We start from the raw sequence: 25,322 nt of genomic DNA, 5'->3' as shown, positions 1-25,322 counted from the left end.
CTAATCCTTTTATTATGCCCAAGGTGGGTTAATGAGTCATACTAATCCTTCTTTAATTCCCAAGGTGGGTTAATGAGTCATACTAGTCCTTTTATGCCCAAGATTGTTAATGAGTCATACTAGTCCTTCTTTCATGCCCAAGATTGTTAATGAGTCATGCTAATCCTTCTTTTATGCCCAAGATTGTTAATGAGTCATACTAATCCCTCTTTTATGCCCAAGGTGGGTTAATAGGTCATACTAATCCTTCTATTATGCCCAAGATAGTTAATGAGTCATACTAGTCCTTCTTTTATGCCCAAGATTGTTACTGAGTCATACAAATCCTTATTTATACCCAAGATTGTTGATGAATCATACTAATCCTTCTTTTATGCCCAAGGTGGGTTAATAAGTCATACTAATCCTTCTTTTATGCCCAAGGTGGGTTAATGAGTCTTACTAATCCGTCTTTTATGCCCAAGGTGGGTTAATGAGTCATACTAATCCTTCTTTTATGCCCAAGATTGTTAATGCGTCATACTAATTCTTATTTTATACACACAATTGTTAATGTCATACGAATCCTTCTTTTATGCCCAAGATTGTTAATGAGTTATACTAATCCTTCTTTTATGCCCAAGGTGGGTTAATGAGTTATACTAATCCTTCTTTTATGCCCAAGGTGGGTTAATGAGTCATACTAATCCTTCTTTTATGCCCAAGGTAGGTTAATGAGTTATACTAGTCCTTCTTTTATGCCCAAGCTGGGTTAATGAGTCATACTAATCCTTCTTTTATGCCCAAGATTGTTAATGAATCATACTAATCCTTCTTTTATGCCAGAGGTGGGTTAATGAGTCATACTAATCCTTCTTTTATGCCCAAGATTGTTAATGAGTCATACTAATGCTTCTTTTATGCCCAAGATTGTTAATGAGTCATACTAATCCTTCCTTTATGCCCAAGATTGTTAATGAGTCATACTAGTCCTTCTTTTACACCCAAGATTGTTAATGAGTCATACTAATCTTTCTTTTATGCCCAATATTGTTAATGAGTCATACTAATCCTTCTTTTATCCCCAAGGTGGGTTAAAAGGTCATACTAATCCTACTTTTATGCCCAAGATTGCTAATGAGTCATACTAGTCCTTCTTTTATGCCCAAGATTGTTACTGAGTCATACTAATCCATCTTTTAGGCCCAAAGAGGGTTAATGGGTCATACTAATCCTTCTTTTATGCCCAAGATTGTCAATGAGTCATACCAGTCCTTCTTTTATGCCCAAGATTATTAATGAATCATACTAATCCTTCTTTTATGCGCAAGGTGGGTTAATGGGTCCTAGTAATCCTTTTATGCCCAAGGTGGGTTACTGAGTTATACTAATCCTTCTTTTATGCCCAAGATTGTTAATGCGACATACTAATTCTTATTTTATACACACGATTGTTAATGTCATACGAATCCTTCTTTTATGCCCAAGATTGTTAATGAGTTATACTAATCAGTCTTTTATGCCCAAGGTGGGTTAATGAGTTATACTAATCCTTCTTTTATGCCCAAGGTGGGTTAATGAGTCATACTAATCCTTCTTTTATGCCCAAGGTAGGTGAATGAGTTATACTAGTCCTTCTTTTATGCCCAAGCTGGGTTAATGAGTCATACTAATCCTTCTTTTATGCCCAAGATTGTTAATGAATCATACTAGTCCTTCTTTCATGAGCAAGATTGTTAATGAGTCATGCTAATCCTTCTTTTATGCCCAAGATTGTTAATGAGTCATACTAATCCCTCTTTTATGCCCAAGGTGGGTTAATAGGTCATACTAATCCTTCTATTATGCCCAAGATAGTTAATGAGTCATACTAGTCCTTCTTTTATGCCCAAGATTGTTACTGAGTCATACAAATCCTTATTTTATACCCAGGATTGTTGATGAGTCATACTAATCCTTCTTTTATGCCCAAGGTGGGTTAATAAGTCATACTAATCCTTCTTTTATGCCCAAGGTGGGTTAATGAGTCTTACTAATCCGTCTTTTATGCCCAAGGTGGGTTACTGAGTTATACTAATCCTTCTTTTATGCCCAAGCTGGGTTAATGAGTCATACTAATCCTTCTTTTATGCCCAAGATTGTTAATGAATCATACTAATCCTTCTTTTATGCCAGAGGTGGGTTAATGAGTCATACTAATCCTTCTTTTATGCCCAAGATTGTTAATGAGTCATACTAATGCTTCTTTTATGCCCAAGATTGTTAATGAGTCATACTAATCCTTCCTTTATGCCCAAGATTGTTAATGAGTCATACTAGTCCTTCTTTTACGCCCAAGATTGTTAATGAGTCATACTAATCTTTCTTTTATGCCCAATATTGTTAATGAGTCATACTAATCCTTCTTTTATCCCCAAGGTGGGTTAAAAGGTCATACTAATCCTACTATTATGCCCAAGATTGCTAATGAGTCATACTAGTCCTTCTTTTATTCCCAAGATTGTTACTGAGACATACTAATCCATCTTTTAGGCCCAAAGAGGGTTAATGGGTCATACTAATCCTTCTTTTATGCCCAAGATTGTCAATGAGTCATACCAGTCCTTCTTTTATGCCCAAGATTATTAATGAATCATACTAATCCTTCTTTTATGCGCAAGGTGGGTTAATGAGTCCTAGTAATCCTTTTATGCCCAAGGTGGGTTAATAAGTCTTACTAATCGGTCTTTTATGCTTAAGGTGGGTTCATGAGTCATACTAATCCTTCCTTTACACCCAAGGTGGGTTAATGAGTCATACTACTCCTTCTTTTATCTCCAAGGTGGGTTAATGAGTCATACTAACCCTTACTTTATACCCAAGATTGTTAATGAGTCATACTAATCCTTCTTTTATGCCCAAGAAGGGTTAATGAGTCATACTAATCCTTCTTTTATGCCCAAAGTGGGTTAATGAGTCTTACTAATACTTCTTTTATCCCTAAGGTGGGTTAATGAGTCATACTAATCCTTCATTTATGCCCAAGATTGTTAATGAGTCATACTAATCCTTTTTTTATGTCCAAGAGTGTTAATGAGCCATACTCATCCTTCTTTTATGCCCAAGGTGGATTAATGAGTCTTACTAAACCGTCTTTTATGCCCAAGGTGGGTTACTGAGTCATACTAATCCTTCTTTTATGCCCAAGGTGGGTTAATGAGTCTTACTAATCCATCTTTTATGCCCAAGGGGGGGTTAATGAGTCATACTAATCCCTCTTTTATGCCCATGGTGGGTTAAGGAGTCATACTAATCCTTCTTTTATGCCAAAGGAGGGTTAATGAGTCTTACTAATACTTCTTGTATGCCCAAGGTGGGTTAATGAGTCCTACTAATCCTTCTTCTATGCCCAAAGTGGGTTAATGAGTCTTACTGATCTATCTTTTATGCCCATCTTGGGGTTAATTAGTCATACTAATCCTTCTTTCATGCCCAAGATTGTTAATTAGTCATACTAGTCCTTCTTTTATACCCAAGGTTGGTTAAGGAGTCATACTAATCCTTCTTTTATGCCCAAGATTGTTAATGAGCCATACTAATCCTTCTTTTATGCCCATGGTGGGTTAATAAGTCATACTAATCCTTCTGTTATGACCAGGATTGTTAATGAGTCATACTAATCCTTATTTTATACCCAAGACTGTTAATGAGTCATACTAATCCTTCTTTTATGCCCAAGATGGGTTAATGAGTCATATTAACCCTTCTTTTAGACCCAAGATTGTTAATGAGTCATAGTAATCCTTATTTTATACCCAAGATTGTTAATGAGTCATACTAATATTTCTTTTATGCCCAAGGTGGATTAATGAGTCTTACTAAACCATCTTTTATGCCCAAGGTGGGTTACTGAGTCATACTAATCCTTTTTTATGCCCATGGTGGGTTAATGAGTCAAACTAATCCTTCTTTTATGTCCAAGATTGTTAATTAATCATACTAATCCTTCTTTTATGCCTAAGATTGTTAATGAGTCATACTAGTCCTTCTTTCATGCCCAAGATTGTTAATGAGTCATACTAATCCTTCTTTTATGCCCAAGGTGGGTTAATGAGTTATACTAGTCCTTCTTTTATGCCCAACGTGGGCTAATGAGTCATACTAATCCGTCTTTTATGCCCAAGGTAGGTTAATCAGTTATATTATTCTTCTTTTATGCCCAAGCTGGGTTAATGAGTCATACTAAGCCTTCTTTTATGCCCAAGATTGTTAATGAGTCATACTAATCCTTCTTTTATGCCCAAGATTGTTAATGAGTCATACTAATCCTTCTTTTATGCCCAACATTGTTAATGAGTCATACTAATCCTTATTTTATCCCCAAGGTGGGTTAATAGGTCATACTAATCCTACTTTTATGCCCACAATTGTTAATGAGTCATACTAATCCTTCTTTTATGCCCAAGCTTGTTAATGAGTCATACTAATCCTTCTTTTATGCCCGAGGTGAATTAATGAGTCATACTAATCCTTCTTTTATGCCCAAGATTGTTAAAGAGTCATACTAATACTTCTTCTATGCCCAGGGTGGGTTAATGAGTCATACTAATCCTTCTTTTATGCCCAAGGTGGGATAATGAGTCATACTAATCCTTCTTTTATGCCCAAGGTGGGTTAATGAGTCATATTAATCCTTCTTTTATGCCCAAGGTGGGTTAATGAGTCATACTAATCCTTCTTTTATGCCCAAGGTAGGTTAATGAGTTATACTAATCCTTTTTTATGCCCAAGCTGGTTAATGAGTCAAACTAATCCTTCTTTTATGCCCAAGATTGTTAATGAATCATACTAATCATTCTTTTATGCCCAAGGTGGGTTAATGAGTCATACTAATCCTTCTTTTATGCCCAAGCTGGGTTAATACTAATCCTTCTTTTAAGCCAAGGTGGGTTAATGAGTCATACTAATCGTTTTGTATGCCCAAGGTGGGTTAATGAGTCATACTAATCCTTCTTTTATGCCCAGGATTGATAACGAGTCATACTAATCCTTCTTTTATGTCCAAGATTGTTAATGAGTTATACTAATCCTTCTTTTATGCCCATGGTGGGTTAAGGAGTCATACCAATCCTTCTTTTATGCCAAAGGAGGGTTAATGAGTCTTACTAATACTTCTTGTATGCCCAAGGTGGGTTAATGAGTCCTACTAATCCTTCTTCTATGCCCAAAGTGGGTTAATGAGTCTTACTGATCTATCTTTTATGCCCAAGATGGGTTAATTAGTCATACTAATCCTTCTTTTATGCCCAAGATTGTTAATTAGTCATACTAGTCCTTCTTTTATACCCAAGGTTGGTTAAGGAGTCATACTAATCCTTCTTTTATGCCCAAGATTGTTAATGAGTCATACTAATCCTTCTTTTATGCCATGGTGGGTTAATAAGTCATACTAATCTCTCTGATATGACCAGGATTGTTAATGAGTCATACTAATCCTTATTTTATACCCAAGACTGTTAATGAGTCATACTGATCCTTCTTTTATGCCCAAGGTGGGTTAATGAGTCATACTAATCCTTCTTTTAGACCCAAAATTGTTAATGAGTCATAGTAATCCTTATTTTATACCCAAGATTGTTAATGAGTCATACTAATATTTCTTTTATGCCCAAGGTGGGTTAATGAGTCTTACTAAACCATCTTTTATGCCCAAGGTGGGTTACTAAGTCATACTAATCCTTTTTTATGCCCGAGGTGGGTGAATGAGTCAAACTAATCCTTCTTTTATGTCCAAGATTGTTAATTAATCATACTAATCCTTCTTTTATGCCTAATATTGTTAATGAGTCATACTAGTCCTTCTTTCATGCCCAAGATTGTTATCGAGTCATACTAGTCCTTATTTTGTACCCACGATTGTTAATGAGTCATACTAATCCTTCTTTTATGCCCAAGATTGTTAATGAGTCATACTAATCCTTCTTTTATGCACAAGGTGGGTTAATGAGTTATACTAGTCCTTCTTTTATGCCCAACGTGGGCTAATGAGTCATACTAATCCGTCTTTTATGCCCAAGGTAGGTTAATCAGTTATATTATTCTTCTTTTATGCCCAAGCTGGGTTAATGAGTCATACTAATCCTTTTTTATGCCCAAAATTGTTAATGAATCATACTAATCCTTCTTTTATGCCTGAGGTGAATTAATGAGTCATACTAATCCTTCTTTTATGCCCAAGATTGTTAAAAAGCCATACTAATACTTCTTCTATGCCCAGAGTGGGTTAATGAGTCATACTAATCCCTCTTTTATGCCCAAGGTGGGATAACGAGTCATACTAATCCTTCTTTTATGCCCAAGGTAGGTTAATGAGTTATACTAATCCTTTTTTATGCCCAAGCTGGTTAATGAGTCAAACTAATCCTTCTTTTATGCCCAAGATTGTTAATGAATCATACTAATCGTTCTTTTATGCCCAAGGTGGGTTAATGAGTCATACTAATCCTTCTTTTATGCCCAAGCTGGGTTAATACTAATCCTTCTTTTAAGCCAAGGTGGGTTAATGAGTCATACTAATCATTTTGTATGCCCAAGGTGGGTTAATGAGTCATACTAATCCTTCTTTTATGCCCAGGATTGATAATGAGTCATACTAATCCTTCTTTTATGTCCAAGATTGTTAATGAGTTATACTAATCCTTCTTTTATGCCCATGGTGGGTTAAGGAGTCATACCAATCCTTCTTTTATGCCAAAGGAGGGTTAATGAGTCTTACTAATACTTCTTGTATGCCCAAGGTGGGTTAATGAGTCCTACTAATCCTTCTTCTATGCCCAAAGTGGGTTAATGAGTCTTACTGATCTATCTTTTATGCCCAAGATGGGTTAATTAGTCATACTAGTCCTTCTTTTATGCCCAAGATTGTTAATGAGTCATACTAATCCTTCTTTTATGCCATGGTGGGTTAATAAGTCATACTAATCTCTCTGATATGACCAGGATTGTTAATGAGTCATACTAATCCTTATTTTATACCCAAGACTGTTAATGAGTCATACTGATCCTTCTTTTATGCCCAAGGTGGGTTAATGAGTCATACTAATCCTTCTTTTAGACCCAAAATTGTTAATGAGTCATAGTAATCCTTATTTTATACCCAAGATTGTTAATGAGTCATACTAATATTTCTTTTATGCCCAAGGTGGGTTAATGAGTCTTACTAAACCGTCTTTTATGCCCAAGGTGGGTTACTAAGTCATACTAATCCTTTTTTATGCCCGAGGTGGGTGAATGAGTCAAACTAATCCTTCTTTTATGTCCAAGATTGTTAATTAATCATACTAATCCTTCTTTTATGCCTAATATTGTTAATGAGTCATACTAGTCCTTCTTTCATGCCCAAGATTGTTATCGAGTCATACTAGTCCTTATTTTGTACCCACGATTGTTAATGAGTCATACTAATCCTTCTTTTATGCCCAAGATTGTTAATGAGTCATACTAATCCTTCTTTTATGCCCAAGCTGGGTTAATGAGTCATACTAATCCTTTTTTTATGCCCCACGTGGGCTAATGAGTCATACTTAGGTTAATCAGTTATATTATTCTTCTTTTATGCCCAAGCTGGGTTAATGAGTCATACTAATCCTTTTTTTATGCCCAAAATTGTTAATGAATCATACTAATCCTTCTTTTATGCCTGAGGTGAATTAATGAGTCATACTAATCCTTCTTTTATGCCCAAGATTGTTAAAAAGTCATACTAATACTTCTTCTATGCCCAGAGTGGGTTAATGAGTCATACTAATCCCTCTTTTATGCTTAAGGTGGGATAATGAGTCATACTAATCCTTCTTTTATGCCCAAGGTGGGTTAATGAGTCATATTAATCCTTTTTTTATGCCCAATGAGGGTTAATGAGTCATACTAATCCTTCTTTTATGCCCAAGGTGGGTTAATGAGTCATACCAATCCTTCTTTTATGGTCAAGGTGGTTAACGAATCAAACTAATCCTTCTTTTATGCCCAAGGTGGGTTAATGAGTCATACTAATCCTTTTATGCCCAACGTGGGTTAATGAGTCCTACTAATTCTTTTATGCCCAAGGTGGGGTTAATGAGTCATACTAATCCTTCTTTTATGCCCAAGGTGGGGTAATGAGTCATACTAATCCTTCTTTTATGCCCAAGATGGGTTAATGAATCATACTAATCCTTCCTTTATGCCCAAGGTGGGTTAATATAGCAATAACCCACGCCTGGGTGTGGGTAATGCTGGATTTACCCACGGGTGGTGTGGTTTGGTTAAGAGGGCGAAGCCTGAGTGGCCAACCAAAGCCAACCGTGGGTAAATCCAGCATTACCGACACCTAGAAGTGGGTTATTGCTATTATACAATGACATTATTTAAGAAAAAAATAATTACTTTTCTTAAATAATGGCATTGTATAATGCCTCCTTGCTGCCCTTCCGCAGCTGTCTGGTATTCTACTGCAGTTCTGATGTACTGCGCATGCATATGCCTACGCAGTACATCAGAGCTGTGGGCAAAATCAACGGAGAAAGCAAGATCTCCGTTACTTTTTACAAATTGTTTCGCTATGTTAAATGGGTTTAACATAGCAAGACAGCTTTAAAAAAAGCAACGGAGAATCTCTGTTGCTTTTTTTAAAGCTGTCTCGCTATGTTAAACTTGTTTAACTTAGCAAGAGAGTATGAAACAATGGAGATCTTGCGTTCCCCGTTGCTTAAAAAAAGAGTTATAGTAGTGGAAAAAGTCCGGGCGACCGGACCTTTTTGCCATTACTGTAACTGATTTACAACGTGCACGTTTTTGAATATTAATGGGGGGGTCGTTGTACAATGAGTCATACTAATCACTCTTTTATGCCCAAGATGGGTTAATGAGTCATACTAATCCTTCTGTTATGCCAAGGTGCGTTAATGAGTCATACTAATCCTTTTTTTATGCCCAAGGTGGATTAATGAGTCATACTAATCCTTCTTTTATGCCAAGGTGGGTTAATGAGTCATACTAATCCTTCTTTTATGCCCAAGATTGTTAATGAGTCATACTAATCCTTCTTTTATGCCCAAGGTGGGTTAATAAGTCATACTAATCCTTCTTTTATGCCCAAGCTGAGTTAATGAGTCATACTACACTTCTTTTATGCCCAAGGTGGGTTAATGAGTCATACCAATCCTTCTTTTATGGCCAAGGTGGTTAATGAATCAAACTAATCCTTCTTTTATGCCCAAGGTGGGTTAATGAGTCATACTAATCCTTATTTTATACCCAAGATTGTTAATGAGTCATACTAATGCTTATTTTATGCCCAAGGTGGGTTAATGAGTCATACTAATTCTTCTTTTATGCCCAAGGTGGGTTAATGAGTCATATTAATCCTTCTTTTATGCCCAAGGTGAGTTAATGAGTCATACTAATCCTTCTTTTATGCCCAAGGTGGGTTAATGAGGCAAACTAATCCTTTTATGCCCAAGATTGTTAATGAATCCTACTAATCCTTCTTTTATGCCCGAGGTGGGTTAATGAGTCATACTAATCCTTCTTTTATGACCAAGATTGTTAATGCGTCATACTAATCCTTATTTTATACCCATGATTGTTAATGAGTCATACTAATCCTTCTTTTATGCCCAAGGTAGGTTAATGAATTATACTTGTCCTTCTTTTATGCCCAAGCTGGGTTAATGAGTCAAACTAATCCTTCTTTTATGCCCAAGATTGTTAATGAATCATACTAATCCTTCTTTTATGCCCAAGGTGGGTTAATGAGTAATATTAATCCTTCTTTTATGCCCAAGCTGGGTTAATGAGTCATACTAATCCTTCTTTTAAGCCACGGTGGGTTAATGAGTCATACTAATCCTTCTTTTAAGCCACGGTGGGTTAATGAGTCATACTAATCCTTTTCTTATGCCCAAGGTAGGTTAATGAGTCATACTAATTCTTCTTGTATGCCAAGGTGGGTTAATGAGTCATACTAATCCTTATTTTATGCCAAGGTGGGTTAATGAGTCATACTAATCCTTTTATTATGCCCAAGGTGGGTTAATGAGTCATACTAATCCTTCTTTAATTCCCAAGGTGGGTTAATGAGTCATACTAGTCCTTTTATGCCCAAGATTGTTAATGAGTCATACTAGTCCTTCTTTCATGCCCAAGATTGTTAATGAGTCATGCTAATCCTTCTTTTATGCCCAAGATTGTTAATGAGTCATACTAATCCCTCTTTTATGCCCAAGGTGGGTTAATAGGTCATACTAATCCTTCTATTATGCCCAAGATAGTTAATGAGTCATACTAGTCCTTCTTTTATGCCCAAGATTGTTACTGAGTCATACAAATCCTTATTTTATACCCAAGATTGTTGATGAGTCATACTAATCCTTCTTTTATGCCCAAGGTGGGTTAATAAGTCATACTAATCCTTCTTTTATGCCCAAGGTGGGTTAATGAGTCTTACTAATCCGTCTTTTATGCCCAAGGTGGGTTACTGAGTTATACTAATCCTTCTTTTATGCCCAAGGTGGGTTAATGAGTCATACTAATCCTTCTTTTATGCCCAAGATTGTTAATGCGTCATACTAATTCTTATTTTATACACACGATTGTTAATGTCATACGAATCCTTCTTTTATGCCCAAGATTGTTAATGAGTTATACTAATCCTTCTTTTATGCCCAAGGTGGGTTAATGAGTTATACTAATCCTTCTTTTATGCCCAAGGTGGGTTAATGAGTCATACTAATCCTTCTTTTACGCCCAAGGTAGGTTAATGAGTTATACTAGTCCTTCTTTTATGCCCAAGCTGGGTTAATGAGTCATACTAATCCTTTTTTATGTCCAAGAGTGTTAATGAGCCATACTCATCCTTCTTTTATGCCCAAGGTGGGTTAATGAGTCTTACTATTCAGTTTCTTATGCCCAAGGTGGGTTAATGAGTCATACTAATCCTTCTTTTATGCCCAAGGTGGGTTAAAAGGTCATACTAATCCTACTTTTATGCCCAAGATTGCTAATGAGTCATACTAGTCCTTCTTTTATGCCCAAGATTGTTACTGAGTCATACTAATCCTTCTTTTAGGCCCAAAGAGGGTTAATGGGTCATACTAATCCTTCTTTTATGCCCAAGATTGTCAATGAGTCATACCAGTCCTTCTTTTATGCCCAAGATTATTAATGAATCATACTAATCCTTCTTTTATGCGCAAGGTGGGTTAATGAGTCCTAGTAATCCTTTTATGCCCAAGGTGGGTTAATGAGTCTTACTAATCAGTCTTTTATGCTTAACGTGGGTTCATGAGTCATACTAATCCTTCCTTTACACCCAAGGTGGGTTAATGAGTCATACTAATCCTTCTTTTATCTCCAAGGTGGGTTAATGAGTCATACTAACCCTTACTTTATACCCAAGATTGTTAATGAGTCATACTAATCCTTCTTTTATGCCCAAGAAGGGTTAATGAGTCATACTAATCCTTCTTTTATGCCCAAAGTGGGTTAATGAGTCTTACTAATACTTCTTTTATCCCTAAGGTGGGTTAATGAGTCATACTAATCCTTCATTTATGCCCAAGATTGTTAATGAGTCATACTAATCCTTTTTTATGTCCAAGAGTGTTAATGAGCCATACTCATCCTTCTTTTATGCCCAAGGTGGGTTAATGAGTCTTACTATTCAGTTTCTTATGCCCAAGGTGGGTTAATGAGTCATACTAATCCTTCTTTTATGCCCAAGGTGGGTTAATGAGTCTTACTAATCCATCTTTTATGCCCAAGGGGGGGTTAATGAGTCATACTAATCCCTCTTTTATGCCCATGGTGGGTTAAGGAGTCATACTAATCCTTCTTTTATGCCAAAGGAGGGTTAATGAGTCTTACTAATACTTCTTGTATGCCCAAGGTGGGTTAATGAGTCCTACTAATCCTTCTTCTATGCCCAAAGTGGGTTAATGAGTCTTACTGATCTATCTTTTATGCCCAAGATGGGTTAATTAGTCATACTAATCCTTCTTTCATGCCCAAGATTGTTAATTAGTCATACTAGTCCTTCTTTTATACCCAAGGTTGGTTAAGGAGTCATACTAATCCTTCTTTTATGCCCAAGATTGTTAATGAGCCATACTAATCCTTCTTTTATGCCCATGGTGGGTTAATAAGTCATACTAATCCTTCTGTTATGACCAGGATTGTTAATGAGTCATACTAATCCTTATTTTATACCCAAGACTGTTAATGAGTCATACTAATCCTTCTTTTATGCCCAAGATGGGTTAATGAGTCATATTAACCCTTCTTTTAGACCCAAGATTGTTAATGAGTCATAGTAATCCTTATTTTATACCCAAGATTGTTAATGAGTCATACTAATATTTCTTTTATGCCCAAGGTGGATTAATGAGTCTTACTAAACCGTCTTTTATGCCCAAGGTGGGTTACTGAGTCATACTAATCCTTTTTTATGCCCGTGGTGGGTTAATGAGTCAAACTAATCCTTCTTTTATGTCCAAGATTGTTAATTAATCATACTAATCCTTCTTTTATGCCTAAGATTGTTAATGAGTCATACTAATCCCTCTTTTATGCCTAAGATTGTTAATGAGTCATACTAGTCCTTCTTTCATGCCCAAGATTGTTAATGAGTCATACTAATCCTTCTTTTATGCCCAAGGTGGGTTAATGAGTTATACTAGTCCTTCTTTTATGCCCAACGTGGGCTAATGAGTCATACTAATCCGTCTTTTATGCCCAAGGTAGGTTAATCAGTTATATTATTCTTCTTTTATGCCCAAGCTGGGTTAATGAGTCATACTAATCCTTCTTTTATGCCCAAGATTGTTAATGAGTCATACTAATATTTCTTTTATGCCCAATATTGTTAATGAGTCATACTAATCCCTCTTTTATGCCCAAGGTGGGATAATGAGTCATACTAATCCTTCTTTTATGCCCAAGGTGGGTTAATGAGTCATATTAATCCTTTTTTTATGCCCAATGTGGGTTAATGAGTCATACTAATCCTTCTTTTATGCCCAAGGTGGGTTAATGAGTCATACCAATCCTTCTTTTATGGTCAAGGTGGTTACGAATCAAACTAATCCTTCTTTTATGCCCAAGGTGGGTTAATGAGTCATACTAATCCTTTTATGCCCAACGTGGGTTAATGAGTCCTACTAATTCTTTTATGCCCAAGGTGGGGTTAATGAGTCATACTAATCCTTCTTTTATGCCCAAGGTGGGTTAATGAGTCATACTAATCCTTCTTTTATGCCCAAGATGGGTTAATGAATCATACTAATCCTTCCTTTATTCCCAAGGTGGGTTAATATAGCAATAACCCATGCCTGGGTGTGGGTAATGCTGGATTTACCCACGGGTGGTGTGGTTTGGTTAAGAGGGCGAAGCCTGAGTGGCCAACCAAAGCCAACCGTGGGTAAATCCAGCATTACCCACACCCAGAAGTGGGTTATTGCTATTATACAATGACATTATTTAAGAAAAAAATAATTACTTTTCTTAAATAATGGCATTGTATGCCTCCTTGCTGCCCTTCAGCAGCTGTCTGGTATTCTACTGCAGTTCTGATGTACTGCGCATGCATATGCCTACGCAGTACATCAGAGCTGTGGGCAAAATCAACGGAGAAAGCAAGATCTCCGTTACTTTTTACAAATTGTTTTGCTATGTTAAATGGGTTTAACATAGCAAGACAGCTTTAAAAAAAGCAACGGAGAATCTCTGTTGCTTTTTTTAAAGCTGTCTCGCTATGTTAAACTTGTTTAACTTAGCAAGAGAGTATGAAACAATGGAGATCTTGCATTCCCCGTTGCTTAAAAAAAGAGTTATAGTAGTGGAAAAAGTCCGGGCGACCGGACCTTTTTGCCATTACTATAACTGATTTACAACGTGCACGCTGACCAATCAACGTGCACGTTTTTGAATATTAATGGGGGGTCGTTGTACAATGAGTCATATTAATCATTCTTTTATGCCCAAGATGGGTTAATGAGTCATACTAATCCTTCTGTTATGCCAAGGTGCGTTAATGAGTCATACTAATCCTTTTTTTATGCCCAAGGTGGATTAATGAGTCATACTAATCCTTCTTTTATGCCAAGGTGGGTTAATGAGTCATACTAATCCTTCTTTTATGCCCAAGATTGTTAATGAGTCATACTAATCCTTCTTTTATGCCCAAGGTGGGTTAATAAGTCATACTAATCCTTCTTTTATGCCCAAGCTGAGTTAATGAGTCATACTACACTTCTTTTATGCCCAAGGTGGGTTAATGAGTCATACCAATCCTTCTTTTATGGCCAAGGTGGTTAATGAATCAAACTAATCCTTCTTTTATGCCCAAGGTGGGTTAATGAGTCATACTAATCATTATTTTATACCCAAGATTGTTAATGAGTCATACTAATCCTTATTTTATGCCCAAGGTGGGTTAATGAGTCATACTAATTCTTCTTTTATGCCCAAGGTGGGTTAATGAGTCATATTAATCCTTCTTTTATGCCCAAGGTGAGTTAATGAGTCATACTAATCCTTCTTTTATGCCCAAGGTGGGTTAATGAGTCAAACTAATCCTTTTATGCCCAAGATTGTTAATGAATCCTACTAATCCTTCTTTTATGCCCGAGGTGGGTTAATGAGTCATACTAATCCTTCTTTTATGACCAAGATTGTTAATGCGTCATACTAATCCTTATTTTATACCCATGATTGTTAATGAGTCATACTAATCCTTCTTTTATGCCCAAGGTAGGTTAATGAATTATACTTGTCCTTCTTTTATGCCCAAACTGGGTTAATGAGTCAAACTAATCCTTCTTTTATGCCCAAGATTGTTAATGAATCATACTAATCCTTCTTTTATGCCCAAGGTGGGTTAATGAGTAATACTAAACCTTTTCTTAAGGCCAAGGTAGGTTAATGAGTCATACTAATTCTTCTTGTATGCCTAGGTGGGTTAATGAGTCATACTAATCCTTATTTTATGCCAAGGTGGGTTAATGAGTCATACTAATCCTTTTATTATGCCCAAGGTGGGTTAATGAGTCATACTAATCCTTCTTTAATTCCCAAGGTGGGTTAATGAGTCATACTAGTCCTTTTATGCCCAAGATTGTTAATGAGTCATACTAGTCCTTCTTTCATGCCCAAGATTGTTAATGAGTCATGCTAATCCTTCTTTTATGCCCAAGATTGTTAATGAGTCATACTAATCCTTCTTTTATGCCCAAGGTGGGTTAATAGGTCATACTAATCCTTCTATTATGCCCAAGATAGTTAATGAGTCATACTAGTCCTTCTTTTATGCCCAAGATTGTTACTGAGTCATACAAATCCTTATTTTATACCCAAGATTGTTGATGAGTCATACTAATCCTTCTTTTATGCCCAAGGTGGGTTAATAAGTCATACTAATCCTTCTTTTATGCCCAAGGTGGGTTAATGAGTCTTACTAATCCATCTTTTATGCCCAAGGTGGGTTACTGAGTTATACTAATCCTTCTTTTATGCCCAAGGTGGGTTAATGAGTCATACTAATCCTTCTTTTATGCCCAAGATTGTTAATGCGTCATACTAATTCTTATTTTATACACACGATTGTTAATGTCATACGAATCCTTCTTTTATGCCCAAGATTGTTAATGAGTTATACTAATCCTTCTTTTATGCCCAAGGTGGGTTAATGAGTTATACTAATCCTTCTTTTATGCCCAAGGTGGGTTAATGAGTCATACTAATCCTTCTTAAGGTAGGTTAATGAGTTATACTAGTCCTTCTTTTATGCCCAAGCTGGGTTAATGAGTCATACTAATCCTTCCTTTATGCCCAAGATTGTTAATGAGTCGTACTAGCCCTTCTTTTACGCCCAAGATTGTTAATGAGTCATACTAATCTTTCTTTTATGCCCAATATTGTTAATGAGTCATACTAATCCTTCTTTTATCCCCAAGGTGGGTTAAAAGGTCATACTAATCCTACTTTTATGCCCAAGATTGCTAATGAGTCATACTAGTCCTTCTGTTATGCCCAAGATTGTTACTGAGTCATACTAATCCTTCTTTTAGGCCCAAAGAGGGTTAATGGGTCATACTAATCCTTCTTTTATGCCCAAGACTGTCAATGAGTCATACCAGTCCTTCTTTTATGCCCAAGATTATTAATGAATCATACTAATCCTTCTTTTATGCGCAAGGTGGGTTAATGAGTCCTAGTAATCCTTTTATGCCCAAGGTGGGTTAATGAGTCTTACTAATCAGTCTTTTATGCTTAAGGTGGGTTCATGAGTCATACTAATCCTTCCTTTACACCCAAGGTGGGTTAATGAGTCATACTAATCCTTCTTTTATCTCCAAGGTGGGTTAATGAGTCATACTAACCCTTACTTTATACCCAAGATTGTTAATGAGTCATACTAATCCTTCTTTTATGCCCAAGAAGGGTTAATGAGTCATACTAATCCTTCTTTTATGCCCAAAGTGGGTTAATGAGTCTTACTAATACTTCTTTTATCCCTAAGGTGGGTTAATGAGTCATACTAATCCTTCATTTATGCCCAAGATTGTTAATGAGTCATACTAATCCTTTTTTATGTCCAAGAGTGTTAATGAGCCATACTCATCCTTCTTTTATGCCCAAGGTGGGTTAATGAGTCTTACTAATCCTTTTTTTATGCCCAAGGTGGATTAATGAGTCATACTAATCCTTCTTTTATGCCAAGGTGGGTTAATGAGTCATACTAATCCTTCTTTTATGCCCAAGATTGTTAATGAGTCATACTAATCCTTCTTTTATGCCCAAGGTGGGTTAATAAGTCATACTAATCCTTCTTTTATGCCCAAGCTGAGTTAATGAGTCATACTACACTTCTTTTATGCCCAAGGTGGGTTAATGAGTCATACCAATCCTTCTTTTATGGCCAAGGTGGTTAATGAATCAAACTAATCCTTCTTTTATGCCCAAGGTGGGTTAATGAGTCATACTAATCATTATTTTATACCCAAGATTGTTAATGAGTCATACTAATCCTTATTCTATGCCCAAGGTGGGTTAATGAGTCATACTAATTCTTCTTTTATGCCCAAGGTGGGTTAATGAGTCATATTAATCCTTCTTTTATGCCCAAGGTGAGTTAATGAGTCATACTAATCCTTCTTTTATGCCCAAGGTGGGTTAATGAGTCAAACTAATCCTTTTATGCCCAAGATTGTTAATGAATCCTACTAATCCTTCTTTTATGCCCGAGGTGGGTTAATGAGTCATACTAATCCTTCTTTTATGACCAAGATTGTTAATGCGTCATACTAATCCTTATTTTATACCCATGATTGTTAATGAGTCATACTAATCCTTCTTTTATGCCCAAGGTAGGTTAATGAATTATACTTGTCCTTCTTTTATGCCCAAGCTGGGTTAATGAGTCAAACTAATCCTTCTTTTATGCCCAAGATTGTTAATGAATCATACTAATCCTTCTTTTATGCCCAAGGTGGGTTAATGAGTAATATTAATCCTTCTTTTATGCCCAAGCTGGGTTAATGAGTCATACTAATCCTTCTTTTACGCCCAAGGTGGGTTAATGAGCCATACTAATCCTTCTTTTATGCCCAAGGTGGGTTAATGAGTCATACTAATCCTTTTCTTATGCCCAAGGTAGGTTAATGAGTCATACTAATTCTTCTTGTATGCCAAGGTGGGTTAATGAGTCATACTAATCCTTATTTTATGCCAAGGTGGGTTAATGAGTCATACTAATCCTTTTATTATGCCCAAGGTGGGTTAATGAGTCATACTAATCCTTCTTTAATTCCCAAGGTGGGTTAATGAGTCATACTAGTCCTTTTATGCCCAAGATTGTTAATGAGTCATACTAGTCCTTCTTTTATGCCCAAGATTGTTAATGAGTCATACTAATCCCTCTTTTATGCCCAAGGTGGGTTAATAGGTCATACTAATCCTTCTATTATGCCCAAGATAGTTAATGAGTCATACTAGTCCTTCTTTTATGCCCAAGATTGTTACGGAGTCATACAAATCCTTATTTTATACCCAAGATTGTTGATGAGTCATACTAATCCTTCTTTTATGCCCAAGGTGGGTTAATAAGTCATACTAATCCTTCTTTTATGCCCAAGGTGGGTTAATGAGTCTTACTAATCCGTCTTTTATGCCCAAGGTGGGTTACTGAGTTATACTAATCCTTCTTTTATGCCCAAGGTGGGTTAATGAGTCATACTAATCTTTCTTTTATGCCCAATATTGTTAATGAGTCATACTAATCCTTCTTTTATCCCCAAGGTGGGTTAAAAGGTCATACTAATCCTACTTTTATGCCCAAGATTGCTAATGAGTCATACTAGTCCTTCTTTTATGCCCAAGATTGTTACTGAGCCATACTAATCCATCTTTTAGGCCCAAAGAGGGTTAATGGGTCATACTAATCCTTCTTTTATGCCCAAGATTGTCAATGAGTCATACCAGTCCTTCTTTTATGCCCAAGATTATTAATGAATCATACTAATCCTTCTTTTATGCGCAAGGTGGGTTAATGAGTCCTAGTAATCCTTTTATGCCCAAGGTGGGTTAATGAGTCTTACTAATCGGTCTTTTATGCTTAAGGTGGGTTCATGAGTCATACTAATCCTTCCTTTACACCCAAGGTGGGTTAATGAGTCATACTAATCCTTCTTTTATCTCCAAGGTGGGTTAATGAGTCATACTAACCCTTACTTTATACCCAAGATTGTTAATGAGTCATACTAATCCTTCTTTTATGCCCAAGAAGGGTTAATGAGTCATACTAATCCTTCTTTTATGCCCAAAGTGGGTTAATGAGTCTTACTAATACTTCTTTTATCCCTAAGGTGGGTTAATGAGTCATACTAATCCTTCATTTATGCCCAAGATTGTTAATGAGTCATACTAATCCTTTTTTTATGTCCAAGAGTGTTAATGAGCCATACTCATCCTTCTTTTATGCCCAAGGTGGGTTAATGAGTCTTACTAATCCGTTTCTTATGCCCAAGGTGGGTTAATGAGTCATACTAATCCTTCTTTTATGCCCAAGGTGGGTTAATGAGTCTTACTAATTCATCTTTTATGCCCAAGGGGGGGTTAATGAGTCATACTAATCCATCTTTTATGCCCATGGTGGGTTAAGGAGTCATACTAATCCTTCTTTTATGTCCAAGATTGTTAATTAATCATACTAATCCTTCTTTTATGCCTAAGATTGTTAATGAGTCATACTAGTCCTTCTTTCATGCCCAAGATTGTTAATGAGTCATACTAATCCTTCTTTTATGCCCAAGGTGGGTTAATGAGTTATACTAGTCCTTCTTTTATGCCCAACGTGGGCTAATGAGTCATACTAATCCGTCTTTTATGCCCAAGGTAGGTTAATCAGTTATATTATTCTTCTTTTATGCCCAAGCTGGGTTAATGAGTCATACTAATCCTTCTTTTATGCCCAAGATTGTTAATGAGTCATACTAATATTTCTTTTATGCCCAATATTGTTAATGAGTCATACTAATCCTTCTTTTATCCCCAAGGTGGGTTAATAGGTCATACTAATCCTACTTTTATGCCCACAATTGTTAATGAGTCATACTAATCCTTCTTTTATGCCCAAGCTTGTTAATGAGTCATACTAATCCTTCTTTTATGCCCGAGGTGAATTAATGAGTCATACTAATCCTTCTTTTATGCCCAAGATTGTTAAAGAGTCATACTAATACTTCTTCTATGCCCAGGGTGGGTTAATGAGTCATACTAATCCTTCTTTTATGCCCAAGGTGGGATAATGAGTCATACTAATCCTTCTTTTATGCCCAAGGTGGGTTAATGAGTCATATTAATCCTTCTTTTATGCCCAAGGTGGGTTAATGAGTCATACTAATCCTTCTTTTATGCCCAAGGTAGGTTAATGAGTTATACTAATCCTTTTTTATGCCCAAGCTGGTTAATGAGTCAAACTAATCCTTCTTTTATGCCCAAGATTGTTAATGAATCATACTAATCGTTCTTTTATGCCCAAGGTGGGTTAATGAGTCATACTAATCCTTTTGTATGCCCAATGTGGGTTAATGAGTCATACTAATCCTTCTTTTATGTCCAGGATTGTTAATGAATCATACTAATCCTTCTTTTATGCCCAAGATTGTTAATGAGTCATACTAATCCTTTTATGCCCATGGTGGGTTAAGGAGTCATACCAATCCTTCTTTTATGCCAAAGGAGGGTTAATGAGTCTTACTAATACTTCTTGTATGCCCAAGGTGGGTTAATGAGTCCTACTAATCCTTCTTCTATGCCCAAAGTGGGTTAATGAGTCTTACTGATCTATCTTTTATGCCCAAGATGGGTTAATTAGTCATACTAATCCTTCTTTTATGCCCAAGATTGTTAATTAGTCATACTAGTCCTTCTTTTATACCCAAGGTTGGTTAAGGAGTCATACTAATCCTTCTTTTATGCCCAAGATTGTTAATGAGTCATACTAATCCTTCTTTTATGCCCATGGTGGGTTAATAAGTCATACTAATCTCTCTGATATGACCAGGATTGTTAATGAGTCATACTAATCCTTATTTCATACCCAAGACTGTTAATGAGTCATACTGATCCTTCTTTTATGCCCAAGGTGGGTTAATGAGTCATACTAATCCTTCATTTAGACCCAAAATTGTTAATGAGTCATAGTAATCCTTATTTTATACCCAAGATTGTTAATGAGTCATACTAATATTTCTTTTATGCCCAAGGTGGGTTAATGAGTCTTACTAAACCGTCTTTTATGCCCAAGGTGGGTTACTGAGTCTTACTAATCCTTTTTTATGCCCGAGGTGGGTGAATGTGTCAAACTAATCCTTCTTTTATGTCCAAGATTGTTAATTAATCATACTAATCCTTTTTTTATGCCTAATATTGTTAATGAGTCATACTAGTCCTTCTTTCATGCCCAAGATTGTTATCGAGTCATACTAGTCCTTATTTTGTACCCACGATTGTTAATGAGTCATACTAATCCTTCTTTTATGCCCAAGATTGTTAATGAGTCATACTAATCCTTCTTTTATGCCCAAGGTAGGTTAATCAGTTATATTATTCTTCTTTTATGCCCAAGCTGGGTTAATGAGTCATACTAATCCTTTTTTTATGCCCAGAATTGTTAATGAATCATACTAATCCTTCTTTTATGCCCAAGATTGTTTAAGAGTCATACTAATACTTCTTCTATGCCCAGAGTGTGTTAATGAGTCATACTAATCCCTCTTTTATGCCCAAGGTGGGATAATGAGTCATACTAATCCTTCTTTTATGCCCAAGGTGGGTTAATGAGTCATATTAATCCTTCTTTTATGCCCAATGTGGGTTAATGAGTCATACTAATCCTTCTTTTATGTGCAAGGTAGGATAATGAGTTATACTAATCCTTTTTTATGCCCTAGTTGGGTTAATGAGTCAAACTAATCCTTCTTTTATGCCCAAGATTGTTAATGAATCATACTAATCCTTCTTTTATGCCCAAGCCGGGTTAATGAGTTATACTAATCCTTCTTTTATGCCCAAGCTGGGTTAATGAGTCATACTAATACTTCTTTTAAGCCAAGGTGGGTTAATGAGTCATACAAATCCTTCTTTTATGCCCAAGGAGGGTTAATGGTTCATACGAATCCTTCTTTTATGCCCAAGGTGGGTTAATAAGTCATACTAATCCTTCTTTTATGCCCAAGGTGGGTTAATAAGTCATACTAATCCCTCTTTTATGCCCAAGGTGGGTTAATAAGTCATACTAATCCTTTTTTTATGCCCAAGGTGGGTTAATAAGTCATACTAATTCTTCTTCTATGCCCAGGATTGTTAATGAGTCATACTAATCCTTCTTTTATGCCCAAGTTTGTTAATGAGTCATACTAATCCTTCTTTTATGCCCAGGGTGGGTTAATAAGTCATACTAATCCTTCTGTTATGACCAGGATTGTTAATGAGTCATACTAATCCTTATTTTATACCCAAGACTGTTAATTAGTCATATTAATCCTTTTATGCCCAAGGTGGGTTAATGAGTCATACTAATCCTTCTTTTAGACCCAAGATTGTTAATGAGTCATAGTAATCCTTATTCCAAAGTGGGTTACTGAGTCATGCTAATCCTTTTTGTATGCCCGAGGTGGGTTAATGAGTCATACTAATCCTTCTTTTATGTCCAAGATTGTTAATTAATCATACTAATCCTTGTTTTATGCCTAAGATTGTTAATGAGTCATACTAGTCCTTCTTTCATGCCCAAGATTGTTAATGAGTCATACTAGCCCTTATTTTATACCCAAGATTGTTAATGAGTCATACTAATCTTTCATTTATGCCCAAGGTGGGTTAATGAGTCATACTAATCCTTCTTTTATGCCCAAAATTGTTAATGAATCATACTAATCCTTCTTTTATGCCCGAGGTGAATTAATGAGTCATACTAATCCTTCTTTTATGCCCAAGATTGTTAAAGAGTCATACTAATCCTTCTTCTATGCCCAGGGTGGGATAATGAGTCATACTAATCCTTCTTTTATGCCCAAGGTGGGTTAATGAGTCAAACTAATCCTTCTTTTATGCCCAAGGTAGGTTAATGAGTTATACTAATCCTTTTTTATGCCCAAGCTGGGTTAATGAGTCATACTAATCCTTCTTTTAAGCCAAGGTGGGTTAATGAGTCATACTAATCCTTTTTTATGCCCAAGATTGTTAATGAATCATACTAATCCTTCTTTTATGCCCAAGGTGGGTTAATGAGTCATACTAATCCTTCTTTTATGCCCAAGCTGGGTTAATGAGTCATACTAATCCTTCTTTTAAGCCAAGGTGGGTTAATGAGTCATACTAATCCTTTTTTATGCCCAAAGTGGGCTAATGAGTCATACTAATCCTTCTTTTATGTCAAGGTGGGTTAATGAGTCATACTAATCCTTCTTTTATGCCAAGGTGGGTTAATGATTTGCAGGCAGAAATGACAGCAATGTGGAAGGAAGACACTTAGTTCCAATATCAGTAGAAGCGATTGGTTTCATAAAAAAGGAACTTACAGGCGTACTTAGATATGCCACCAATACATGTAACTGAACTGCAGGAGGTGTCAATTCTAGGCTCACTGTGGGTGCTGCAAAGTGCACTTTTGACTAACGAAGACTGAAAGAATCCTAATTTGACAAACGTTAGTCATACTCTGACTTAGGATCGGTGTCCACGGAATGCACTTTTACTTTCCTCATTAGTCACGGATGGGATGTTACTTGTTGAGTAGCAACACTGCACAATTATTTACACGTTACCATTCCGCAAATGGCTGAAACTGAAAAGTATAAAGGGACCAGTTTAGTTACTAAACAAGTGTAGTTTTACATAAAGGCCAGTGTAAGAAATGCTTACCTCTGTTGTGGGACATGGCATACAGCAGACAAAGTACAAACAATGCATAATAATCATCTCCCGAGCAATCCAAAGCGTTATATATCATATCCAGAAATGGCCTACAAATAAAACACAGTTATTATACTTTAATTTCACTATCTTTCTACTGAGTGAATTAAAACATAAACGCTCCAATTCATTAAATAATACAGTTTAGTGAAGAGATGTATTCACAGCATACAGTACAAGGACCTTAGTACAAACATGAGTCTGAATTACTGAAGGCAGATATCGGGACACAGGGCTCATCAAAACAGAGGGTCTAACTGGCTGATAAAAAGGACAACTGATAAGAGAAGTGCAGGCAGCAGAAAGTTTGGCTGTAACAATAACTCTGGAAGCATGTTCATTTCAGTATCCTGTGACAGTAAAGTGAGAAAAATATTCAGTACACTTTCCATGGAAAGGTACCATATCCAGTTAACCAAATATATGAAACAATAACAAGCACTGCATATTTCTGTGCGTCTATGATATACACAGGTTAAAAGCAATGCAAGCCATATGCCTTTTATCCCTCATACAACACTAAATGTCAATCACTCCATAAAAATGGTCTGGCTTTCTTGGAGCAAGGGGGTGGTGGGAGTCTGGTTGAAAGAGATGTCTTCGAAGATATCATCTAATACCACATGGCCTTGTGGGACAGTAAGTGGCCTAGGGGATGGCAAGCTTAGAACCTGTCTGTAATTGTTTTGGGTGTGAGAGAATTCTGTTTTCACACTGAAAATCCTCCTTCATCTTATGTAATTTATCCTGAATGGATAAACCCTTTGGGCGGAAAAGCAGTGGAAAAAGTATCATCAGAGTCAGAAAATGAATAGGACTGAGGGGAGAGGTGTTCTGCATAAGATAAGTTCTCCTCATCCTCAGATGATGAAGAATTAAACTCCTCTTGAAAGGAGACATCTCTTGGTCTTTTGCTGGAAGTGGTTGCTGGGGATAGACTCTACTGCCTGGAATGAAAAGCTAAAAGAAGACGACTCTGCAGATGATGGCGATCCTTCTGCAATCTGCATCTAACTCGACCGATGACACTGGTGAGGTACTTTTGCAGCTCTTAGGCAGAAAGAACAGTCTGTCTTAAAATATACCAAGCATACACTCAGCACTGAACTTGGAGACCATAAATGATCAAATAAACAGTGATGTGTTAAAGATCAATGCCACATTAGTGAACTACAGTGTTACCAGTGATGAGAAAAATGAAGGAAATTGAGGAAGTGCGTTTTAGGAAAGCCGATGAGCTGAATAAGATTCAGGAAAGAAATTAAAGAAAGGATGGCAGAGACTGACGCGAGGTATGAGGAGCACCGAGTTAGACAAGAGCTTGAGATAGAATGTTAGATTCACAGCCATCCACGAGCACACGGAGAGGGCAGACTGCGAACACTTTACAAAAAAATGTCTCTAAAACTAGACAGGAATTCCACAGGACAAACTTCTGACCAAACAAGTGCACAGCAGCAACATCCTAAGGACAACATGCTTTTAAAAAGCCAAGACCAAGATTGGTGAAACTCTAAAACTTTACTTCAAAAAAGAGACTTTTATCAATTTTCTGGAAAAAAGGGATGATTCACAAAGCTGGAGAGTCAAGAGTCTACACTGACAATGACAGAAAGGTGAAATGAATTTATTCCAGTCATTAAGAGGTACAGAGAGAGAGCCATCTCCAGTTCAAAATTCTGTACCCTGCAGTTTTTTATATCTTTTATCATTTAGGACCAAAAATGTACTTGAATCCTAGACAAACCACAGAAGACCTCCAAGGAAGAAGTGAAAAAGTAGGAACACAGAGGTTCGCAAAACATCCAAGCACTGTGTCGGTTAGACCGAAGGATAATACTTGGTACCCAAAT

At 36.6% G+C, this 25,322-nt stretch overlaps 1 protein-coding gene across 1 annotated transcript in view; it reads right to left on the bottom strand.

Annotated features, from left to right (window-relative positions):
• The window catches only part of CLEC16A (C-type lectin domain containing 16A), a gene marked incomplete in the record, with an annotated part of 3,039,290 nt that overhangs the window by 1,733,414 nt on the left and 1,280,554 nt on the right, over positions 1-25,322 (bottom strand). Inside the window, 1 exon segment of the mRNA XM_044089149.1 lies at positions 23,419-23,519. Within this exon segment, the coding sequence (XP_043945084.1) occupies positions 23,419-23,519 (101 nt within the window).

This window comes from Protopterus annectens, chromosome 12.part0 (genome assembly GCF_019279795.1).
Source record: "Protopterus annectens isolate FY-2018-M chromosome 12.part0, PAN1.0, whole genome shotgun sequence".
NCBI lineage: Eukaryota > Metazoa > Chordata > Ceratodontiformes > Protopteridae > Protopterus > Protopterus annectens.
Note: the sequence above shows the minus strand (reverse complement) of the source record. Positions and strands in the feature narration are given on the sequence as shown.